Source organism: Squalius cephalus (genome assembly GCF_949319135.1).
Source record: "Squalius cephalus genome assembly, chromosome: 12".
Lineage (NCBI taxonomy): Eukaryota > Metazoa > Chordata > Actinopteri > Cypriniformes > Leuciscidae > Squalius > Squalius cephalus.
In genome coordinates, this window is record NC_137133.1 from 26,797,891 (window position 1) to 26,822,090 (window position 24,200).

Here is a 24,200-nt window from a genome sequence, read left to right on the forward strand (position 1 = left end):
ATTACTGTGATGTCATGTCATGTGAGTGACAGGTTGCCCCGCCCTCAAGCCAGTAAACACATCATCAGAGAAGAGAAGTCACTGCAAGAGGGAGGGGAAGTAAAAAATAAAAAAATAAAAAAAAAAAGAGGGAGGGGAAGTTATTTTAATTAAAGATTATGAGGGCACATGAATTAAAATAAAATGTGTACAGATAAATCATTAAGTACTGCAATTCCATTAAAAAGAAGAATTTTGGTTTCATGGTGACTTTAACCCCTCTGTTTTTGAAGCTGCAGCCACCGATCTGGATGAGCTCACAGATACTGTAACATCATATATCAGTTTCTGTGAGGATACATGCATTCCTACCAGGACATTCTTATCATTCACTAATGATAAACCATGGTTTACTGGGAAACTCAAACAGCTTCGTCATGCCAAAGAAGATGCTTACAGAAGTGGGGATAAAATCTTGTATAACCAGGCCAGAAACAGACTGACAAAGGAGATCAGAGTTGCTAAAAAAAGCTACTCTGAAAAGCTGAAAAACCAGTTTTCAGCCAACGACCCGGCATCAGTCTGGAGAGGCCTGAGGAACATCACCAACTACAAATCACCATCCCCCCCATCTGTGGAGAATCAACAACTGGCTGACACTCTCAATGCATTCTATTGCAGGTTTGAGAAGCCCAGACTCACACCTCACACCCGCTCTGATGTGCACTTCACACATCCACCATCACCTCCTGCAACCCCTCTCCTCCCCCCTTCTGCCATCCAACCTGAGCTTAAGGTCTGCGTGGAGGACGTGAGCAGAGTCTTCAAAAAACAGAAGACTAGGAAAGCTTCAGGCCCAGACGGCATCTCATCTGCTTGTCTAAAAGCCTGCGCTGACCAACTGGCCCCAGTCTTCACACAGATCTTCAACAGATCATTGGAGCAGTGTGAAGTTCCTTGCTGCTTCAAACGCTCCACTATCATTCCGGTTCCCAAAAAAACTAAAATCACTGGACTTAATGACTACAGACCTGTCGCTCTCACGTCTGTGGTCATGAAGTCGTTTGAAAGACTGGTGTTGGCCTATCTGAAGGACATCACTGGACCCCTGCTGGATCCCTTTCAGTTTGCTTACAGAGCAAACAGGTCTGTGGATGATGCAGTCAACATGGGACTGCACTATATCCTGCAACATCTTGACAGACCTGGGACTTATGCACGGATCTTATTCGTGGACTTCAGTTCGGCCTTCAATACCATCATCCCTGATCTTCTCACAGCCAAACTGACTCAGCTCTCCATGCCATCCTCAATCTGTCAGTGGATCTCCAGCTTCCTGACGGACCGGCAGCAGCTAGTGAGACTGGGGAAACTCACATCCAGGACCCTCACCATCAGCACTGGCGCCCCCCAAGGGTGCGTTCTCTCCCCTCTGCTCTTCTCCCTGTACACTAATGACTGCACTTCTAAAGACCCCTCTGTCAAGCTCCTGAAATTTGCAGACGACACCACTGTCATCGGTCTCATCCAAAATGGTGACGAGTCTGCTTACAGACTGGGGGTTGAACAGTTGGCTGTCTGGTGCAGTTATAACAACCTTGAGCTGAACACGCTCAAAACAGTGGAGATGATCGTGGACTTCAGGAGAAACACCCCAGGACTCCCCCCACTCACCATCATGAACAGCACTGTGGAAGCAGTGGAGTCATTCAGGTTCCTGGGCTCTACCATCTCTCAGGACCTGAAGTGGGCAAATCACATTGACTCCATTGTGAAAAAGGCCCAGCAGAGACTGTACTTCCTTCGCCAGCTGAAGAAGTTCAATCTGCCACAGGAGCTGCTGATCCAGTTCTACTCAGCCATCATTGAGTCTGTTTTAAGCACTTCCATCACTGTCTGGTTTGGTTCAGCTTCCAAATCGGACATCAGGAGACTACAACGGACAGTCCGGACTGCAGAGAGGATTATTGGTGCCCCCCTGCCAACCCTCCAGGACCTGTACTCTTCCAGAGTGAGGAAGAGAGCAGGTAAAATCATCACAGACTCCACTCACCCTGGACACCACCTGTTTGAACTGTTACCGTCAGGACGGCGACACAGATCACTGGCCACAAGAACATCCAGGCACAGGAACAGTTTCTTTCCACAGGCCATTTCCCTTCTGAACACTTAACATGCCCCCAAGGAATATGCCTGTAAGTGCAATACTCCCACTGTCTAGTGCAATATTCTCTAACTCAGGTGATATTTATATTTATATTATTCATACTACTCAAAATACTGTAAATATGTTCATAATCTGTAAATGTTTATTCGGACTAAACCCAACTGTGACCCTACTTTTTTACTTTTATACTATTTTTATTTATTTTTTATATATTTTTATTCTTAGAATTTGTATTACTATGTTTCTTGTTGTATTTGTATTTGTATATGTGCACTGGAAGCTTCAGTACCAAGAAAAATTCCTTGTGGGTGCAAGCACACTTGGCAATAAAGCTCTTTCTGATTCTGATTCTGATTCTGATTAATGCTGTTATTCTATTTAAAACTTATAACAAACCATGTCACTGTTTACTATGAAATAATATACAAGCATTAATTCACATTATTTTACATACAATAAAGTCAGACAAAAAAAAAAAGGTTTTTAAAGTAGTCAAGTTAATGTCATAATTATTAATACTGGCCCCTTTTTATGTTATCCATTTTATGCGGTCTTGATATTTTACAGTGCTGACATTGACTTGTTAGACTAATTATTTTTTCAATTGCTGTAAACTTTTTGCAACAACTTGAAATCAGTAGAGCCACTTAGCTTACAGTTCTCCACCAACTCATGGAATAGAAAAGCATTCATTAGCTCCACACTTCTGGATCTCAGCAGACCAGAAAATCTTTTTGTTTGCTTATTGTTTCTGAATACTGCATACATATATTTTTGTACGCATTTTTTTTTTTTTTTTTTCTTTAAATAATTAGATACAATCGAATGCAGGGCTTATTTACATTACAATTAAGCACACGGAAGGAACAGGTTTATTTTGATATGTGCCTGAAGAAATTGTAAATGTAAGCCACCTTAATCTATTTCCTGTAATTATAAAATAATACATAATACAAAAGTTACAAATATAAAATAATTGATTTTTTTTATTCGCAACATCATACTAAAATAAATATACGTTTCCAAAAACAAACAGGCAAATTCCGAGGGCACACGCAAAGGGGGCCTTTCTAGGGTCTTGAACGTGGCAGTCAGTCAGTATACACAAACATGGCGGCCAAATGAGAGCGTAATGTTAACTTCTGCATGTGTATGTTGAAAAATAACATTTTAACCCACGTATATTTGTCTTTGATAAAACCGGTAAGCAAGTAAATTTATAGGGTACTAAAAAATGGCTGCGTGGGCTGGATTTTCAGAGGAAGAACTACAAAGATTGCAGCACAGCGGCGATCTCAGTGAGTAAAAATGTTGAAAACTTCACTCGATTCACTTCACTTATTTTATTAAATACAGAAAATGTGCCGTGTATCAAAACATATATGTCAGTCGGCAGTCCACTAGTTTTTGGAACGCAGTACCTAACTTTAATTGTTTGGTGAATCCTGATAAATCTGCTCTAATCTTCTTTACTCAGTAAACCAGGCTGTGCCGGTCACATTGGGTCGTGGCCGGAGACCCGCTCCGACTAACCGGAGCAGACAGCAGCTTCAGCGGGAGAGGGCTCTGCAGCTGACAGTCAAGCAGAAGGAGGGCAGCCACTCTCTTCCACCTGACCAACAGCTGACCAAGCCCCCAGACCCACCTGTCGTCAGTCATCCTGCTCCTGTAAAATCACAGGATGAGTCCAAACCGGAGTCGCAGAATGAGGCAGAACCTGATGAGCGAGAATCACCTGTGGAGTCTGTACCACCAGCAGTCTTCAAGGAGCTGGACCGACAGGAAGTGGAATTGTTAGTAAGTCTAATTCCTTTGCAAAACACAAGCTCAGATATGAATATGTAAAGATATTTTGTACTATATTTCATATGGTTGTGTTATTACTATACAAGAACACGTTTGGATCCTATTTCACACCAAAATTAGAAGAAAAATGTATTCTGTGTAACAATAATATGTATTTATGTATGCATGTATTTACGTTGCCATGTTTTTTTGGTGTTTTTTTTTTGTGGAACGGTCAACTTTTATATTAACCAATATAAAAATAGCCTGTTCTAATTTTTTATATATATATTTCAATGCGTTTATATATTCATAACTCAAAAATCTTTTACTGGTTATATTAATATAACATCGACTGAATCTGTATGAATCATTGTGGATGATCATATGTGTGTTATTTTATGTTGTAATGACTTGAATTGTAAAAATGTTCTTATAACAGCCGAGAGAAGAACCGCCTCCAGCAGTTGCAGTGGGAACAACGGATAATGGAAGAGAAGAATAAGCAAAGAAAAGCTCTTCTTACAAAGACCATTGCTGAAAAGTAAGAGGAAATCTTGTTTTAAAACATTATCAAAATCAATCTGTTTGGATAACCTTACATGAAAATTCAAAGATGATATATATATATTTTTTTTAATTCCCAGGTCCAAACAGACACAGGCTGAAGCTGTGAAATTGAAGAAGATCCAGAGAGAACTTCAAGCTCTGGATGATTCGGTGTCCAATGACATTGGGGTTCTCAGAAAACTGATAGAGCAGTCCAGCATGGATTATTCTCTGGCATGGTAATTATTCATTTCTGGTCCATTCCAAGTGTACTTCAAATCAAGTGCACAGTAGCAAACGATCAGTTTGTTTGTGTGCCACTTCCTCAAAATCTGCCACATTACTGAAAAAAAATCTCTAGTAACTACTTCCATGATAAGAGTGATTAAAAAAAGTCTGTTAGCTCAGGGTTGAAAATACTGCCCTCTGTAGCCTTACTTTATTAATTCAGCCAAATTATTACTTAAAGCAGAACATTCACATGCCTTTTTTAACCTTGTGATTCAGTTTATTTCTGGACACGTTTTCAACTATCTTGTCATTGCCAATCTCCTATCGTTGACAGGAAGCGCTTTGAGAAAGCAGAGGCCGAGTATGTTTCCGCTAAGATGGACTTGCACAGGAAGACTGAGGTGAAAGAGCAGCTGACGGAGCACCTGTGTGCAATCATCCAACAGAATGAGCTGCGCAAGGCCCGCAAACTGGAGGAGTTGATGCTTCAGTTAGAGCTTAATGCCGATGAAGTCCCCAGCCCAGAGGAAACCAATCTAAAGGACAAAGAGAGGGAGGGCAACTCCCAACATGTTACTGAAAACGGTCCCGCAGCAGACATAGACGTGGATGACTCAAGTCTGAGCAAAGACTGTTCCATTACAGAACCAAAGATCAGCCAAGACAATCAGGAGAGCAAATCAACAGATGTTTCTGCAGATGGGCTAAGCTAGCTTCCAAGCATCATCAATTTAATAGTGACTGTATGACAGTTTACATAACACTTGCTACCAGGTTTATACATTTTTTTTCATTGTGAGATTGTTGAACTAACCAATTACCCTGCATTTGTTAGTGAAATGTTGATTTATTTTTTTTATTTTTTTTGTAAGATGCCAAGACAACCTCATTCCATCACTCACTACTAACACTAAAATGCCTTTTTATAATGGCGCTCAGATATTGATTATGATCCGTTAAGCTCAGATGCAATAATAGGAGCAGAAATGAGAGTGGTTTTTGGTTTTCATTGAAGGTGCTACTTGATCTTAATGCTGCATCATTCAATGTTTTTATTGTGGTTCGTCTGAAAGTCAGTCATTGTGCATTTTAATCTTTCTTACATTAAGAAAACAGACTGATCTCTTGAAAACATTGTGCATATTTAAAACCCTATAAAATACTAAATACTGAAAACTTTACTGATTGTTCCTTAACTGACATTATTCAAAATGGAATAGTGGCAGATGGTCTGGTGGTAGTTTCTAGTTGTGATTTATTTCACATGATGTTGCACAAGTGAATGGTAAGACCTTTTATCTGTATAAGGCAGTTGTCTCGTAAAAATTACTTTATGTGAATGTTAACAAATCAATAACAGCAGTTTTTTTTATGGCAGAGATGAGAACAATGTTGTACTGTAGTGGGAAAAAACGATTGAAGTGTGGGAAGTGGAATACCATAGCTGTTTTTCTAAATGTACATGTTTTATGTAGATTTTTATGCTCTTTCTAATAAACCTCAGATACTCCATGCAGACCTATTCACAAAGACCTTTAACAGTCTATATGTTGTTGTTTTTTTACTATTCTTTTGACTGTAGGTTTTACATATTTTAAATGTATGTTTTTAATATATATTTTTGTCAATCATTTAACTATTTGTGTGCATTATAATATGTATGAAATATGCTATGAATTCAATATTTTAATTATCCGTTGGTGAATAAAATATTTTAATAATGGTAACCTGTTTGTTTTATTTTACATCGGTGCATATTTGAAATAAACCAAATCAGTTTACATTTTTGCTTGTCTTTTGAACATTGTTTAGTGGTAATGCATTTGTTATTTGTAAAGAACGTTGAAACTGTTAATTAAATATTTGCAAATTTTATAAACGAATTTATGTCGTTTATTTGTTTTTCTTCCGCCACACATTTAAAATCTTGATAAAACATTGTCACTTTTACGCCAAGATCTTAAAAATATTAATAACACTGGTATTAATATGTCTAACAGTAATGTATGAAATATGGTCATTCGATCCAATCACCATAATACGAAATACAATATTATGTTGTTTTTTATTCTGGTTTAACTGTATAAAACAAGGACTGACAAATCCTGGAAGTAAATACAGGAAAAGAGATTTTCGTGAAGCCCATTTTGTGAGCGCATTTCTGATTTATGTGCCCTCAGTCCGCCGGGACAGGTTGAAAAGACTAAGTAACTCGAGAAACTCGAGGGAAAAAAGAAAAAAAAAAGCACACAAGATCAACTTTTACTGAAACATTCTGCCTTCTGGAAAGTCAGTGTTATCCAGTTTTGATAATGACGATTACCCTCGCGCAACATAATGAATAATGAAAATCAAAAGGCTACCTAAGTTATCTTCGTTTTTTAATGTTAATTAAAATCATATTCCGTCATCTTATATTATAATTATAAAAACCTTTAACATACAAAACCGACCGAAAATCGTTAAGGAAATATTGTAGGCAACGCAGATTAAAATAAGGCACGAACGCTAGTTAGAATCATAACAGAAATCGTAAAACAAAACTAAAGTGCTTACTACGTTAATTTCGTGAGAAAAAAAAAAACTGAACATTTTTAACACCGAACATTACAATGGTTTATTTAGGCCTAAATCTTTTTTCTACCCTGTATTTGTAAATGTTTGATTTATTACAAAACGGCCTCTTTCAAGTCTTTCTAAAACTGTGCTTTAACTAGTCGACTAAATTCCTCGTGTTAGGAGAGCATTCTGACGTGTTAAACCCGATCACGCGCGGTAGTGCTGTCCATTGACCCCTGGTGCTGATTAGAAGACCGCGAGCTCAGTCCGCTTTTATTTCGCTAATTACAATTTAAGTGCTTCCTTCTGTGCTCGCGCTTCATATCCTGCGCGGGAAACGCACGCAGACATACACGCGCGCGCTCTGATAGTGCCAGGGGAATTCAAAAGTGCCTGTCGCTCAACTTGCCATCCAAACAGGCAGACTTCTTTTGTGGGTTCATTGATAAAGCACATTTTAAGACAATATTTTACCTAAATATATTATAATTACTCCGTGCTGGTGTAATGATATAGTCAGACGTAAACCAGGCCAAATCAAAACATGCGTGTGAATAATAATTTATCAATATTGATGCGATGGGGCTGCATTTTAGGCCTATAAACCAAACAAAGCCACATTTGCCCTGGATCCCCTGAGTTTAAATTACTTCTTACTTTAATTAGTGTGGTTACAATGAACATAACAAATTGCCTTTTTATTATTATTTTCGTCCAACAAGATCTTGTGTCTGTTTTAACTGTTGTAAATTAGCCACTTTTAAACAAACGGAACAGTTTTCAAGGGGTTTCGATTCTGTGGATACATATAGCCTATATTTTCTGAGACGTGAACTGTGTGTATTGTTCTTGTTCAGGGTTTTATTTCGATAAACAATTAACTCCTTTTGTAATTCATGCGTTAAGCTGGATAGTTGAGTCTGTGTTTATCAGAATGCCATTATGTCAATCTACAGTAGGCTATAGGCTATGAGTCATGAGTTATGTTTTCAATTATAAAATCTTTTATATCTTAACAGGCAAAGAAATAGGCCTACATTTAGCCAACAAAATACATTTTAGTGATGATTTGTCCGTTGGTGTGTGTGTGTGTGTGTGTGTGTGTGTGTGTATTAAGTTCACTCAGAGCGAAATATAATAGCCTTTCATTTCATATTCTGTCCATCTATTTACAGGGTTCCCACGGTCATGGAAAACCTAGGAATATCGGCGAGATTGTGATTTACAGGCCTGGAAAACTCATGGAGATGAATAAAATCTTAAAACGTAAATGGTGAAAATAGAGAATACACTTTTTTCTAGTTTGTTTTATTTCAATCTCAAATGAGCGGATAAATCATGGAACTTGATTAGTCAAATATATTTTAAAATCAATGGAATTTGATTAAAAAGGAAATGATGCAAGAAATTTGATCCAAGCGCAAAGGTGTCCAAATGTTCTTTTTTGGGACTTCTACATTTTTTGTTCGAAACCATCACGAAACAGAAAAAAAAAAAAACTTTTAAAGTTTGGCTTTTGACAGGCCCTTAACAAATGAAGCCCAATGCCTTTAATCTGAGACGTCTGTGCTTAAACGACGATGGACATGTGGCACAAGGATTTGACATTTAAATAAAAAAACGTTTTGGTTGTGGTTGAAAGGACCGGTTTTACAAACTGTCTTCTATATTGCACGATCACCCCGATAGCAAGCTTTTTTGAGAGAAGTCTCTTGTAGAGGAGCTGGCAGCAGAGGGAATGTAGAGGGAAAACTAATGATGAAAAAGGTCTACTCCATCCCAACAGCGGCTTAATTAAATACATGGAAAGAACGAAAGCAGCACATCTGGTTTCAATCCGTTTTCCTTTGATGGCATCAAGTGTTCTTTTCCCAGATCTGGGGCTGGAAGCTACGGGATGTCTGTGGCAGTGAGGAGCCTATAGAATCTTGCCATTGTAACACATGGACATCTACCTTGTGAAAGGCACCAAATGGCCTGACACGACTCCCATCCCAGCTGGACATGTGTAGGCCACTGCAGCCAAAGCCTTAAATGAATGTGCATATTCTTATAGTGGGACTACTGTATAAAACGTTGAAAAAAGTTTTCTGAGAAATTAAATACTTTATTTCTGCTGAATAAAGTAGCCTATAAATGTCGCCTATACCATTACCGATCCTTTAGCCTATTTGAGGACACTGAAAAGAAGAATAAATGAAAGTTATCAACATCATCATTAGGAAGGATGCAAGGAAGCGAAAACGCTAAACGCAATTTTAAAACATGTCTTTCCATGGGAAAATTACTATTGACAAAGAACGCAGAACGCGTTTTTTTTTTTTTTATTCCAACGCTTTTTGTCGATGTTGTTTTTTATGTAAGTGTGCGCTAGACAGATGTCTTTGGCCGTTGCATTGCGTTCTAAAAACACAGCGCTCAAGTTAAAAGAAGTTAAACTTTTATAACCCCTTCTCTACATTGTTTTTTTACCCCATTCCTTTGCCCTTTGTCTTGCGTTTTCAAAGCGTTCTGTGTGAATGGTCCATGTACAACAGCTTACCTGACAACCTAGTTTTCATTTGCAAAATTAAAAATGGTGTCACCCCTGCCCTGACTAAAGGTGTAGAAGGCTATAGGCTATTCAACTAAACCATGCCATTATTTGGACGATTGATTTACCTTTCACTTTAAACATTGTTTATGTCAGTTTTGTTGTGCAAAATGATAATAAGTGACAGATATCAGGAATTCAAAGATTGGGGAGGGTTAACCTTCGAAGAAGGAAGCTGTGATGGAGGAGGGAGGGGTGGGTAGCCTACTGCTGAACGTCAAAGACAGCACAAAGTCTTTTGCCACGTAATTACGAGAGCCTTTCAGCTCCATCTTCTCTCCCAGGGGTCTCAATTTTTCATTTACAATCCAGTCCACTGCATGCCAGTGAGCGCGCGTTTGAAGTGCCAGAGCGTGTGGGTGTGAGTGATTAGAGGAGTAGAGGAGAGAGCCAACAGCTCCGGAGTGTCCTGCCTCCTCTCGACGCTTTACGCACATGCATCTGAAAGGCATCAGCATTTCTGGATCGGCGCTCAGTCAACAACTCCGTGGAGCTCGGGGAGTTTTTTCTTCTTCTTATTGAACCAACAGTAGGCTGCTTTGCAGAAAGAGATTACATGGGTGAACGGATTCAACAGACATCGTGATCTTTAGCCTACAATTAAGTTCCAAAAAGTTTTAGACCAGGTTGTAATTTTGCTCCACCTGGATCTGTGGGAACAACTTTCCTATAGGTAGCTAGTTATCACAGTGAGCAAAGGCGGTTTGGAGGCGCTGTTCCTTATGAGTTTGTCTTCAAATTTATGCGAGGAGGACCTGCTTGCTTAACCTAATACACTTGCCCAGTTTTTTTCTCTCTTGTATCGTATTTGCGTCATGACTTCTAGCTATGCACATGTAATGGACAGACAAGCAACCATATCCAGCAGACTGGAGAGTCCCATTACAGCCAACCTGGAAAACCTGCAAGCCAAAAAGAACTTCTCGGTGAGCCACCTGTTGGATCTAGAGGAGGCTAGAGAAATGGTCGGTTCTCAGGCAGATGAAAGTGTTGGAGAAACGGGCAGAACTATGCTGGAATCTCCGGGTTTAACCAGCGGCAGTGATACAACACAGCAGGAGAGTAAGTGTGTCTGCTCATGTTCCATACGAAAATCAAGTGTTGTTGTAGATATATCAATACCACTGAACAGAGACAGCACAATATACAATAAACTACAGGATACTTAGCGTAAAAAATACTGTCAGATTTATTGACTATTTGGAGCCCTTGTCAGACGATTCCCTATGTTAATCACTAAATTGAATTTATGTTGACTTTTAATTCTATTATACTACACAGTTTTTCATTAGCAAATGTGTAGATGAGGCGAATTTTCTGTCCAGAAATAATACTAGCAGAAAAAAAGGATTCCGCATGAGAAAAGTTTATGGGTCGTAAACGGATTTTGTACATAATTTATGATTGTTGACATTCCAGCCCGTAATGCATTAATGAAAATATGGCCCAGTAAACATTGACTTTGACTTTTATAAGATAATTTGCTTTATATAATAATTAGAATATCTGCAACGAATTTCAGGGGTTTTTTTTTTAACTTGAATAACTGTTAGATCGCTGTTATTATTTACTTTGCTTGGTCCAAGGAACATTAAAAAGGGCGTTGGAAAAAACCCAGACAAAATCCTAAATCTACTTTCTGGTCCTTTTCAGTTCATTTAAACACTATAATTTGTCATCATTATCCTGCATCCGGAGAACATACATATGCGATTATAGTATCAAATAGCAAACTTCCATTACTTAGGCTGTCTATTAATATAAATCGTGTTTTCAGTGTTTTGCTGCATGGCCGAAATGGAAATATTTTTATTTTGGCCTGTTGCTATCTTTCAAACTTAGGCTACCTATAAGGTTACAGGGGGATTATTATATAAACTTCTGTAAAAATTGAGTAGGCTATAGGCTATTACGGATAGGCCCTATTTCTTGTTTTTACATTAGCCTACATTTTCTATTTATTTTGATTGCAACAATATAAGCTAATCGCGTTGGCTTGTAAATTGCGGTTCTTAAAATGCACAATCTTAACACTTTTTTCACAACTGTTACTGTTGTATTTATCTCTCTATCCCGAAATTAAAAATGTAATAAGTGAAAATGAAATGTCGTCATTATTGCATTGTTCGACACATCAGTTTTTCGTTTATTACCCGGCTCTTGTAAAAGCATAAACCCGTTTGTTCTCTTTAACAAATCAACATTACACTCACATCATTCACACAACTAGAATTTCAACCTCTGAGAATATACGTTTATTACCATTTACAGGTTAGCACATACATTTATGTTTTAATAAACAACATTTTATTGAAATCAGCTCCCATATGATCAAACTCCTATTGAAATGTATGTTAAAACAAATGGCCATATTGTTGTCATCTTATGAGTACTGTTCCAAGATACTGAGAAATTACAAATAGCCGACAGGGAAATCAGAATAAAATGCACGAGGTATTTGAACAAAATGTAATATAGTAGCGTATGTTTTGTTATAATTAATTCACTCATTCATTATTTGTTAGTGTTTTTCCTAAAACTCTTGGATTCATTTTTTAGAATCCCCATAACAAGCCCATGCCCCATTAAACAACTTGAGTTTTCATTTAAATGTAACAAACAGGAAGTTTAAATTGTAATTAAGCTGACCTTTACAATCTAGTGAATCTGAAATTCTAACCAATAAAATGCTGGCATTTGACAATCTTTCCAACAGGCCTAAAGGGACTATACCCCCTGCTATGCCTAGGTCAAATGTCAAATTTCATCTTGTGATCCTTTTGGAAAATTATGATCTGGGAACTACTGTTGTCATGAAGTGCAAAAAAACACTGCAGTTTGTCTGTGCTGTCAGCTGAATGATTATCAAGTCTCATGAGAGTCTAAGTTACTTCTGTGCTTTTGGCTATAAAGTGGGGACACGGATGGGAATAGACTCTTAAAACTTGTTTCTAAATATGCCTATTTGAACATGCTCTTTTTTTTACATCTTTTATTATTTATTTATTGCTCGATTGTAAAAGTACGGCAAGCAAGGGCATTTGTCATTTTCTAAATCTCTCCTTAACTGCACACTGAAGATAAAACATGAGCAAGGACAAAAACCCAAACTTGTCACAAAAAAAAAGTTACATTTAAATTAGCCTTTATGGTCTCATTAGAAATGTCTAGGCTCATTGCAAAATATTTTTCATTGGGTATTTTGTAGTGATGTCCATCGGTTTATTAACTCGGATGACTTCACTGGTTGCAGTGTAATTCATTTTATAGTATTAAATGTTATTTTTCAAGCCACTGTAAAACACTATAAAAGTCGTGTAAATAAAAATACAAGTAAATATAATTTTTTTTAATTGGTTTGCACACAAAAATATCAAAGAGTTTTGACTTTTTCTTTCATATCCCTATAATAATAATCCCAGAAAAAATCTAATTTTATTTTTAATTTTATAATTTTATAATAATCTATATCATCTGTTATCGAAATCAACAGCATACGAGATAACATAAAAATGTCAATAATAAAATATTAACATAGTGAGAACTAAACGCCTGCTGATGGGACATTTATCTAAAAGCTGCAGCACCTGCGATAACTATATCATATGTGTATGTTTTACCAGATGAGCAGCTAAACTCAGAAGAAAAGAAGAAGCGGAAACAAAGGAGGAATAGAACCACATTCAACAGCAGCCAGCTGCAGGCGCTGGAGCGAGTGTTTGAGCGGACACACTACCCAGATGCCTTTGTTAGAGAGGACCTGGCGCGCAGGGTCAATCTCACCGAGGCTAGAGTTCAGGTAAACTTCACACCTCACAATCATCGACTGCAGTCCATTAGCTGGTTGATTAGAAAATACATGAATTTATTAAAAAAATTACTGAAGCTTTATGCAAATAAAGCCACTTCAAAAGTAACAAATGGTTAAAAATGAAGCCTTAACCAGTTGCTAATTCAAGGTTACAGCAAGGATGCAGTTACAGATAAACGTGATGGTAACACTGAAGCTTTGTGTTGTTTCTCCACTGTCATCGCCCCCATCGCCAGAGTTCGGCATTTAAAAAGCCCCAGCCGATCACTCTGCCTCTCAGCACACATGCTGTAGGCCGCAGCCAGTCTCCACATTCTCCTGTAATGAGACTGTTTTTGTAGAAAGATGGGGATTATTCCCGTTTATAGATCAAGAGAACGAAAGGAAAGAAATAGAACAAACACATCTGCAATTAATGTGTCCCAGAAAGGGAGCAATACAGAAATGCTTTGATAAAAGAGACTTTGAGCTCATTCCTCAGGCGCTGCGTAACCGGACACTGTGCCTCCACCAGGCCTGGTGCTGCAGCCAAGGCTTCGAGATCTGGGCTCCCCGCTCTGCCTTCAACCATGTTTCACAAGAGCGTTTGCTCATTCTTCAAGCTTCTGATGTGTCCTCTGCAAAAAAGGTGTACATGTGTGCACCAGCAGATCAGGCTGAATTTTAAAAAGCCCAGTCCTACAAAGGCAAAATATAGGCTAGTTACGCCAAGGCTGAGACTGAGAAAAACGACTTCAAAAGTTTTTTGACTGAATTGATATAAATTTTCACGCTCCATTTTCTGAATCCCATCATAGCTAAGCCAATCATATTTGTATGTCAGTAACAATCTCAAGCAGAACATAGAAAAAATCTGAAACTTTATAGCTTTGTTCTAACTTTTTTTTTTTTTTCGATGTGGGAAATATTATACCAGTTATGTCTCGAGTCTAAGAATCTGCTTTGCTCTGCAATTTGCCTTTCATCGCCGTGCGCTAAATATCCGGAGTAACCACTGTACTGTGTCATTTCGGCTTGTGTTCTCATAGGTGTGGTTCCAAAACAGACGGGCAAAGTTTCGACGTAATGAGCGGGCGATGCTGGCCAGTAAGAACGCTTCACTTCTCAAATCCTACTCGGGAGACGTAACAGCAGTGGAGCAGCCAATTGTCCCCCGTCCCGCACCCCGTCCAAATGACTACCTGTCCTGGGGGAGCGCAGCCCCGTACAGGTAACCCTCTGAATCCTTCTCATCTGAGCGCTTTGGTTTCATTTCATTTCCTCTCTGTATGTGTCTTCTGCTCTCCTGCCGTGACTTCATCTTCTCCAGTTGCCCACATTTTCTTCATCCAAACGGTTTAAATTTGATTTTTTTGCATAATGTCATTCTTAAGCTCGTCAAAATTTTGGTGGAATCGGAGGGCCGTGTCGGCAAACAAGGAAAAAATGGCAATTCCTTGCTTTTCCCAGCAGCGGTGCGTAGGTAAAATAGTCCAAAGTAGCACAATGATTGGCTAGCGAGTCGTTTTCCGCCTCTCTTGTTGGAAGTGATGGTGGGCCGATCCCCTGAAGATGAAGTGATAATCTGAAAACAAACCATATTAAATCCACCTGTGACCCTCGTGACCTTTGGGCCATAGGATACAAATTGACTTTCAGAGGAAGTAAAGTCCATTGGGCAGGATTTTTTGTGACTCTAGTTACACTATGGTTCTGATTTACAGTAATCTTCATTCTTAAAAGCCGTATAGAATAACTAACCCAGCCACTCCGGCCAAATACCTTTTTCCCAGCAGCTGAAATATGCAATTCAACCGGGAACTCTTTCTGGCATGGATACGCATTTGACCAGCGACCATGCCAGTAAAACGAGCTTGCACAATTTCAACGCACATCTGACGCATTACTGTGCACATAAAATGCATACATATTAATGCAGTATTTATGAAGAATTGTTAACTATTTATATATTCTTAAGCTGGTACCCAAGGCCGGAGGGAGGGCCAATGCGAGTGCCACAGAAAATGCTGCCCACAGAATGCAAGTACTTTTTTAAATTTCTATTTATGGTTTATCATTTCAACTGAAATCTTAAGCATTATCTTTGGGTTCACATGAAGACAGTCCAATTTTTCCATTTTTTATTTATTTATTTTAAATTTGAGGCACATTTCTCACCAATTTGTGATGCATTTAACATATTCAAATTTAAATTGACTATCGTTCTCATATCTTATTTTCAGCACCATGGCAACCTACCCACCCACTTGTGCCAACACCACTTCCGCACAGGGAATGAACATGGCCAACAGCATTGCTAACCTGAGACTGAAGGCCAAAGAGTACAGCCTCAACCAAGTGCCCACTGTCAACTAAGCCTGAAAAGAGGGACGGGATGAGGGGGACAAAGAGAAGCGAGAGACGTTGAGAAGAGAAGAATTCAGAAGAGCTGGATGAGTTTGGCCTCCTGCAGTGTCAGAGCAGAATGGATATGACTTTTCACCCCCTCCTAAACCAATGGAATTGCATTGTAGTCCCTCTCATTTGGCTTTTTTCTTCATCACAGATGAAGGTACGTTTCTGAGAAACTCAATCTCATTTTGTACTGATCCGAAGATTGTAAAGACAACGCAAGGCCTGCTCTTTGGAGAACAAGTCGACGAGCAGGGCTCCGCTAAATCAGTAAGAAGTGGCAGACGGAATGTCTGGATGCTGTAAGCTGTTCTTTGCTTGTTTGTTTTTGGCTGTATTTTGGGTCGATCGGATGGAAAGTAAAGACACTTTCATGGCAAACAATGGAGGACTGTTGTTCACTACTCACCGCTGAATGGTTTAAATTACACCAGAAGTTTAATGCTGAGATTTGGCAAAATAGTGACCCAAAATGTCTCCATGTCTACATCCAGTAGAATAAAGAGACATTTGTGGAGTTTAATCAGTAGACATGAGATGTTTCAAACCATCAATGCTAACGGAAGCACTGGGGCTGGATTACATCTTTTAATGTCTTAAATATTACACCACTGTTTAAGGTAAATACTGTTCCCCATGGTGACCTATGTATCTGCTCACAGTACACTAACAAAATTATGTTTCAGTTTTTCTGGAGGTGATTTTTTTTATCAATCATATTTTTTCTTCTTATATTTGGAAACCATATAGTAATAAAACATTTTCAAGCAATAAATCTTATACTATTGTGTTGAATCCTGCGGTTGAAGAGACATTACCTTTTTGCTGTTTTTGCTAAATGCTCACATTTGAGAAACTGTTGCAGGCAACAGTGTAACTACACGACCTTAAAAAATATATCTGCATCATGTAATATTTCTTGCTTTATGTTAGTCAAAACACCAACCCTACAAAATAAATAATCCGAAATGAATTTTGTTTCATATTATAGATTTTGATGGTTGTCGATGTTCTTTAAAATTGGGTCTGATACTATGTGAGAGGATAATGTGTTTTTGGATTTATCCTACAATATTTTTACCTGTTTGAACTTTTGGCAGGTAAAATCTTTCCGTGGAATGCACTAAGCAACAAATTCGTGCTGTTCAATATAATTTTTGAGCATTGTGCAATACTAAGCAATGCCGCTGAGCTATGTATTACTTTTTGTGCTAATCCTGCCTGAACTCCTGAAATCTCAGGACTTTTTGTTTTAGCAAATGTTGATTTCTCATGTACAGAGAAAGAAAATGTCCCACTTTTTAGAGCATTTCAAATCATATTGAATTTATATACTGGTTTTTTTTTTTTGCAGCAGCAGCAGCAGTAGCATGTGAAGATTAGGCACAATAAACACCCCCAAATGTTTCAATTGATTATTTTCAATTTAATTTCAATCATTTTTTAACAGAAGCTTATTACATTCAGTGTCATGGTGTATTATATTATTTTATTATATATTATAGCATCTGTACTGATCAGGTTTCTAGGTGTGTTAAGTACAGATTAGATTCTAGATCTGATATACTTTTAATTTGCTGGGTGAGCAATGTGATGAACTTTTTGAGCTTGAATTTCAGTTTTGTTATTTACTCACGCAGATCATTGCAATGTCTTTAACCCTGAATCTTTTAGACTCAATATTTGTTTGCATGAGTACATTTGTACGATGTGATCACTTTGGGGAAATTTAGAGCATTTCAGTTTTAAGACCGGCTACTAGTTTTGTCCTGTATAATACAAATAGACAGCCACAAGCATGTTTGTCACACAATATGGTGGAAAGTGAATCCCGGTTGCCCCTTTATTTCTATGGGGAAAACAAAGAAAAATGTCCATTTATATGAGGTATTTATATAGAAGAACAACATGCCCAACATTTTTAATTTTTTTGCACTTCAAATAAAGCAAAACAAATCCAAAACTGTATTTTTTTTTAAACACCAAACCAACTGAATAAAAGAAAACTGTGTTGATGAATACAAGCAAACCAGTGATGAAAAATAAGAGATGCTTGCAGAATCCCTCAAAACATGCATGTCTGCACCCTGCCCTATTTTGCAGATTTAATTACAACTAAAATAAGTTAATTTAGTCTAATGGGATTTTTTTTTAATAAACCAAGAATGCAATATATTCGATGTACTTCTATATAATGATCATCATTCATTGTTCTAACAGTTAAAATATAATGTATGTGAGTGTAGCAAAACCTGAAATGGCAAAAAGTGATTGTGTGACATATTCTTTATATCTCTATGTTATTTACTTATTTATTAATCCCCTGATGATATCACATATTGAAACTCGCAAATGCTATTCAATATAGTCAAACCCAGTTTCACAATGAGCAAGACTTTAAGTCAGAAGCGCTAGAAATTCTGGGAAATTCACTTGTTATTATTTCCCATCATTATTGCCGGCCTGACCTATTGAAAATGCTTTCTGAGGTCCGTGTTTACACCCACGGGCGTTGATTAGTGACATGACTCATGTGTGTGTGTGTGTGTGTGTGTATGCAAGTGCCTTGTTCTCCGTCCAGACTATTGCATACTCTCCATGCTGTGATGCTCAGGTCAGGTCGAAGCGTCTCACCTTTCAGGCAGCCAGGCCCTGCTGACCTGAAGTGCTTCCAGATGTGTGTAGGCTGTGACCCGCTCGCCCCACCACCTCAGGCCTGGGGCCCGGGCCCCCTCCATCAGGGCTGACAGCATCCCCCTCGGATGGGTGTACGCGCAGCCGCCCGAGCAGATGACATACAAACACCTCACCCCCTCAGCACCACATCTGGAGCCTATTACAGAGGAGACAGTCAAAGTGAGCATGGGGGGGAAGAGTCTGAACAAGCGTGTGTGAGGAATATATGCATGATAAGGTGGAGATGTTTGGAGTATATCTGAGTGTGTGTATGCGTCTACTTATTTCCTGTGACCTTTTTCGTCTCTTGAATCTCCCTTCTTGTCTTTTTTCCTTTGCTCCATAACAAATCTACCGCCTTCCATGTGAGCCCTCTGGCTATTGGCTAAGGCGCTGAGAACATGTGGCCACAGCCAGTTTATTAATGTGAGCTTAGATTGGGGTTTGCACAAAACTAAAAGTTACTTGTCTTTTGCAAAATACAGTCCAGCTGTTTACAGTGTGCGGTAGAAGCGAATGCCAAGGCGGCATTGTGTGCTGACATACTCTGACGCTGAACGGAGTTGAATGAAATGTGTTTCTGCCGTGCAGAGTTCACTGACCACAATCCACCTGCTGGGAACATAGAATCATCTTTATGACAAAAAACATAGCACTTTGGCCTTTCAGATGGATTGATTGGCATTTTAAATGTATGTTTGATGTGCAAGTCTTGGTGAAATTCCCTTGTGTAGTTTTACTTTCTTTGAGTGTTAACATTGCACTATGAAAATGAGCTGTTCGTACTTCGTAGAGCTTTAAAAAGTAAGTTTTAATTGACTTATTTTAAGTAAATATCTTAATGAACTTTAAATGTCAAGTTATTATTTAAAATCTGGAACATTTTATTTTACCTTATGTTACCTGAGATGAGAGATTTATGTTTAACTTGCAGTTTACATCGGTGTTAAGAAATTTTCACGGATTTTTTCCCGTTCAAATATGCTGTCTTCACGCGCTATCGGAATTATCGTAAATAGGCTACTGATTGATTGAGTTTCCTTGCTCGAGGATAGTTTTGATATGTTCCCGAGTTTACATAGGCTAAACTTTAAACATGGCGGAGGAGAACGATTGTTGCTGTGACTGATATTCACCATGGTATTCACAGCTAGGCCTACATCGCCTTCTTGTCATTAAAGTGGTGCATGTTTACTTAGGCTATTTAATATCCATTTGAAGTGTAGCCTATTGTATGTTTTATACACAGCGAAAATAGCGTGTTTGACCGAAATTCCAGAAGAGGATAGCGGTTGTCAGTGAATGGGACGTTAAATATAATTTTGGCTTTAATAAGATTTTCCCACACAAACCTTCTGGTCACCTTGTTTCGATTTTTTTTTCCTACAAAAAAAAAAAGAAAAAAAAAAAGAAAGAAAACCTTGAATGCGCGAGCTCATAAGCACGACTTCAGAAGTAAGTAGATCATTTCCGATACTTTTATCTCCTCCTCCATCCTCACGAGAAAGACATAACCTACTCAGCGCGCGCCCCCTGAAGACAGAATAGGATAAACGCGCGCTCCTGTCTTGCATTAGCGTAATTCGTGTTATTTTACGTAAATAATATTATTTTGGAAATATGTAATAGCCTACGCAAGTAAAGTAACTGTTATTCAACTAAAAGTCATCATTACCTGTGTTATATGATTAGACGATATTTAGAATACACACTTAATTAATAATTAACGTGACAAACAATGGTCAAACAATGCATATTAATTGTGTCCCAGTGCATGCTGGGAAAAATACCAACAATTCTGAATAAAAAAAAAATCATTTTTTCAACTCACCTGATGCTTGCTGGTGTGAATTAAAAATATGATTAGGCTATGTTGTAAGTAAAATAAAAGCAGCATCAAGTGGTAGCCTATTAACTGTGTTAAATAATAATGTTTTAGTTATATTTTCAGCATTATTTGATTGGTCTAAGAATTAAAAAAATAATAATAATTAACATTACTGGCACTCTGTTCTAGTGTTTTTTTTTTTTTTTTTTACCTTGACCTCACGCAAACTTGCTGAAATCAGAGAGAGTGACTCCCCCGTGGCAGCTTTCTAATTTGCTGCGCTTTTACTGTGTCTGTAATTACAGGTTGTCTCTACAATTTCAAAGGATGCTAATTATTATATACACTAGATTTGGGGGATGTTAACTGGCTATTTGGACATCTCAGGCTTGGATGAATATGTATTTTCATTTCTATCTCTTAAACAAACCACCAGCGCGCACAAGTCTGGTGGCTGATGTGACATCTGTCTTCATCATCATCACCATATAATCAACTTCAGCTTCCCCCGGCACGAAAAGTCACATCTATTCCCTCAACAGCTGAACAATTTAAAATATGTGCTGTTAAAAGGCTTTTATTTATAAATGGGGCAATGGAGAAGTGGATTGGGGTTTGGGTTTACATGGCTCAGAGCAAAACACATGTGAGCCCTGGCCTAGCCTGGTGACAGCTTTCAACTCTCTCTGTTCTGGAGTGAGGAACGGAGAAGAAATGCAGACCAAAACATCTTTCCCTCTTGCCAAATTACTTCAGAGCAAAAATCCGTCTTTCCTTCTGTGTGGCTTGGCTTTGCATTAATTTTAAAAAAATAAAAAAATTTTAAACCTAATGGAGTACAGTTAACCATTTAGTTGACCTTGAAGGGGTCAATGAACAGCAGGCCTACCGTATGAATGTGTGATTAGAAATTAAAGAAATTAAACATTTTTGTTATACTGGTTGAAACACAACTGGTTGAAACGCATCTTCACATCCTGATAGCAATCAATAATAGAAGTGGTCTAAATATTAAAACATGTACATATCTTCTGTGGAAGTCTCAGGACCAAACAATGTTCGTCCAATCATTGCATTCGGTCTGCAGCAGTCAGGTGGTGCATCTGAGCTCTGTTTACATTCATTAATATTGTAATGTTATGTGCTTTGAGACATGAGGTTATTTAACTCTTTGCAGACTCTGCTGTGTGTGTTAATATGTTCTGAAGGAGGCGTGGCTTTAGAGACGCTCTAAGGGAGGGCGGGATCTTATGCTTTCAAAACTAGCTCGCTATTGCTAGTCTCTCCGAAATTGCCTACACTACCTTTAAAGCAACACTAAGTAACATTTTTTACCTTAAAATTATGTTTCCAAAATCGTATCAGTGGTTCATCAAGTCGTAACAGGGTGAAAGGCACTTCTGGATTCGCTTTGCAGCCCTATATCTGCTATAACCACACTATGCAAGTTTGCCAAACTGGGTCGCGTTTCTGTCTAGTTCGAATGAGACATAAGAAAACTACAAATTTGACTTCCTTTACGTCAAGCTCTACAATAGTCATTATTTAGTTTTTCTTCGTTTCTGATGTCGCAATACATCATACTTTCATGAAATCATGTAACATACTCTACCTTGTCTGTGGACATCGTTCATTCCAAAGCCGGTGCTAGATAAACAGTGAGCGTGCGTGCGACGGTCGGCTGCGGTAGGCTAAATTATTTACGACAGCGGTAATGGACAGTTCCGCTTCCAACCTGTAGGGCGACCGAAGAGGAAAAGTTCCTTAGTGTTGCTTTAAGTCCAAGGATAAAATATTGAGTGGGTGTCACATGAAGAATTAATACTTTTCTCAAATCTTATGAATGGCATGTTAATGTACTGTTATTTGACAGATGTAAATATCTCCATAGGCTCAACAAACACATGACAGATGACAAGCTCATGAGCACCATCCTGTGGAGTAATTACCGATGCACTTGGCCCTTTTATACCAGTAGCAAAACTATTCAACTGAATGAGTAGACTTTTATTGAAAGGAAGTGGTTAGAAATAACATTTATTTATGCTATGCTTCGCCAGCACTGGGAAAGCTTGACTGGAAACTACAAGATCCATTCCAAGATACCTAGTCTAATACAAGCACGCTTCCTTTTTACATAAAGGTTGCTGTTCTCACAAAAATGTTTGCATATTACCAAAATGGAGAGAAAAGGCATTTCTCAAACAAGATCAAACCTGAAGTTCCCACTTTACCTTGCTGACAGGATCTGAGGCCTTGTCATTTGCTGATATATTCAAGAAGTGTGGAACGGGCTGTTTAGGCTGACCTCTGTGTTTAAACTATCACTAATTTGAGCTGGATAACTTCCTGCTTTCATTACTCTTGCCAGCAGGGCCAAGATGACAGAAAGTCCCAGCGGCGCCGGCCTGCTGGAGAGGAAGCAGTGCTGTGACAACGGCGCCCGAGTCAAACACAAAGGTCAACAACCAGCGTGCACCCGAATCTCCCTAGTGCCGTTTAAAACCGCAGGACAACGTAAATAAGTTGTGTCACACCATTTCCTCAGGTTTAAAAAGAAAGGTCATTCCTGGAGAGGATAATTTAAGATGTTAATTCAGACATATGATTAGTTCTTCATCAAAGGTCCTACGTAAGGAAGCCATTCATTAGGATTATGATGACTAGCGCTATGCAGTTTCAGACTTATATGCATACTTGTGTAGGAAAAGAAATCAAAGTTACCAAGACAAAAGCGATAGAAATACAAGGTATGAGGTCAGCTGGAGACCCTCAGCAAACATAAGCATCAAAAGAAAAGATCAAGAGCTTTTGTTTTAGGAATCCCCCTACGCTTTAAGTAACAGTTCGCTTTATATTACATAGAAGAGTCTATTCTTTTAACTTTACAGGGAGGAAGTAATCTGGTCATTAATCTTTATTAAAGCCTCAGTATATCATATCTTCTCCAAACAGCCGATGCTTAGATCTGCTTACCAATGGTTTTTTATCTTCCAAAAGTGGGAGAAATCATTTTTTCTCTCTCTCACAATCACTCTTCTTTTCTCTCTGTGTTAGTTTGAGGTAGGTTTTCTATTTCAGAATTATCTCTACTGTGTAAATGAGGGTGCAGGGGTATATACACGGTGAAATGAATATTATTGTCACATCTCGAGCCAGGTCAAATTCCCCTCCAAATGTGCAATTTGGGGATGACGCCTGCCACGGAAAGTCTGCCTTTAATTTTCTCTACTGGCACACACACTGACATGTGCACGCACATAGCACATGTACACACATACATACAGATGCTTGCAAAGACAGAAGAAGAAAGAGACAGGAGAAGAGAGTGCAGAACAGAGCAGTGCAAGCATTTATTCTGCTCAGTTGTCTGTTTTAAGTTGCCTAGAGTGCTGCATGAGACTCAACGAAAGGGACTTTATTAAACAAAGGTATAAATGTCAATTAAATACTGTAAAATAGCTTAAATGTAATCATCTACAACTGTTTTGTTTTATTTTGATGAAGGAAAGGTAAGATTGATTTCTTCCCATGGCTGCGTCCGAAATCGCATACTCATTGGTACTTAACTGACCGCTAAAAAGTAAGTTCTATATAGTGAGTGTGTGTAGTATGAATGTAATCTATACTA

The 24,200-nt window shown here is 38.4% G+C and overlaps 2 protein-coding genes across 3 annotated transcripts; both read left to right on the top strand.

The window, feature by feature from the left end:
• The first annotated feature begins 3,223 nt into the window (after nucleotides 1-3,223).
• Nucleotides 3,224-6,586, top strand: gorab (golgin, rab6-interacting). The gene is made up of 5 exons (XM_079889179.1): nucleotides 3,224-3,444; nucleotides 3,624-3,939; nucleotides 4,374-4,475; nucleotides 4,579-4,719; nucleotides 5,046-6,586. The coding sequence occupies exons 1-5, from the start codon at nucleotides 3,381-3,383 to the stop codon at nucleotides 5,422-5,424; spliced, it is 1,002 nt and encodes a 333-aa protein (XP_079745305.1). The 5' UTR covers nucleotides 3,224-3,380; the 3' UTR covers nucleotides 5,425-6,586.
• Nucleotides 6,587-10,072: 3,486 nt separating this feature from the next.
• On the top strand, nucleotides 10,073-17,999 carry prrx1b (paired related homeobox 1b). Of its 2 annotated transcripts, XM_079888795.1 has the most exons (5): nucleotides 10,073-10,925; nucleotides 13,487-13,662; nucleotides 14,703-14,884; nucleotides 15,632-15,693; nucleotides 15,897-17,999. In XM_079888795.1, exons 1-5 carry the CDS (start codon nucleotides 10,679-10,681, stop codon nucleotides 15,950-15,952), a joined length of 723 nt encoding a protein of 240 aa, XP_079744921.1. In that variant the 5' UTR covers nucleotides 10,073-10,678; the 3' UTR covers nucleotides 15,953-17,999. The 2 variants fall into 2 exon arrangements, with proteins under 2 accessions (XP_079744921.1, XP_079744920.1); XM_079888794.1 differs by lacking the exon at nucleotides 15,632-15,693 and having other exon boundaries at nucleotides 10,078-10,925.
• Nucleotides 18,000-24,200: the final 6,201 nt, after the last annotated feature.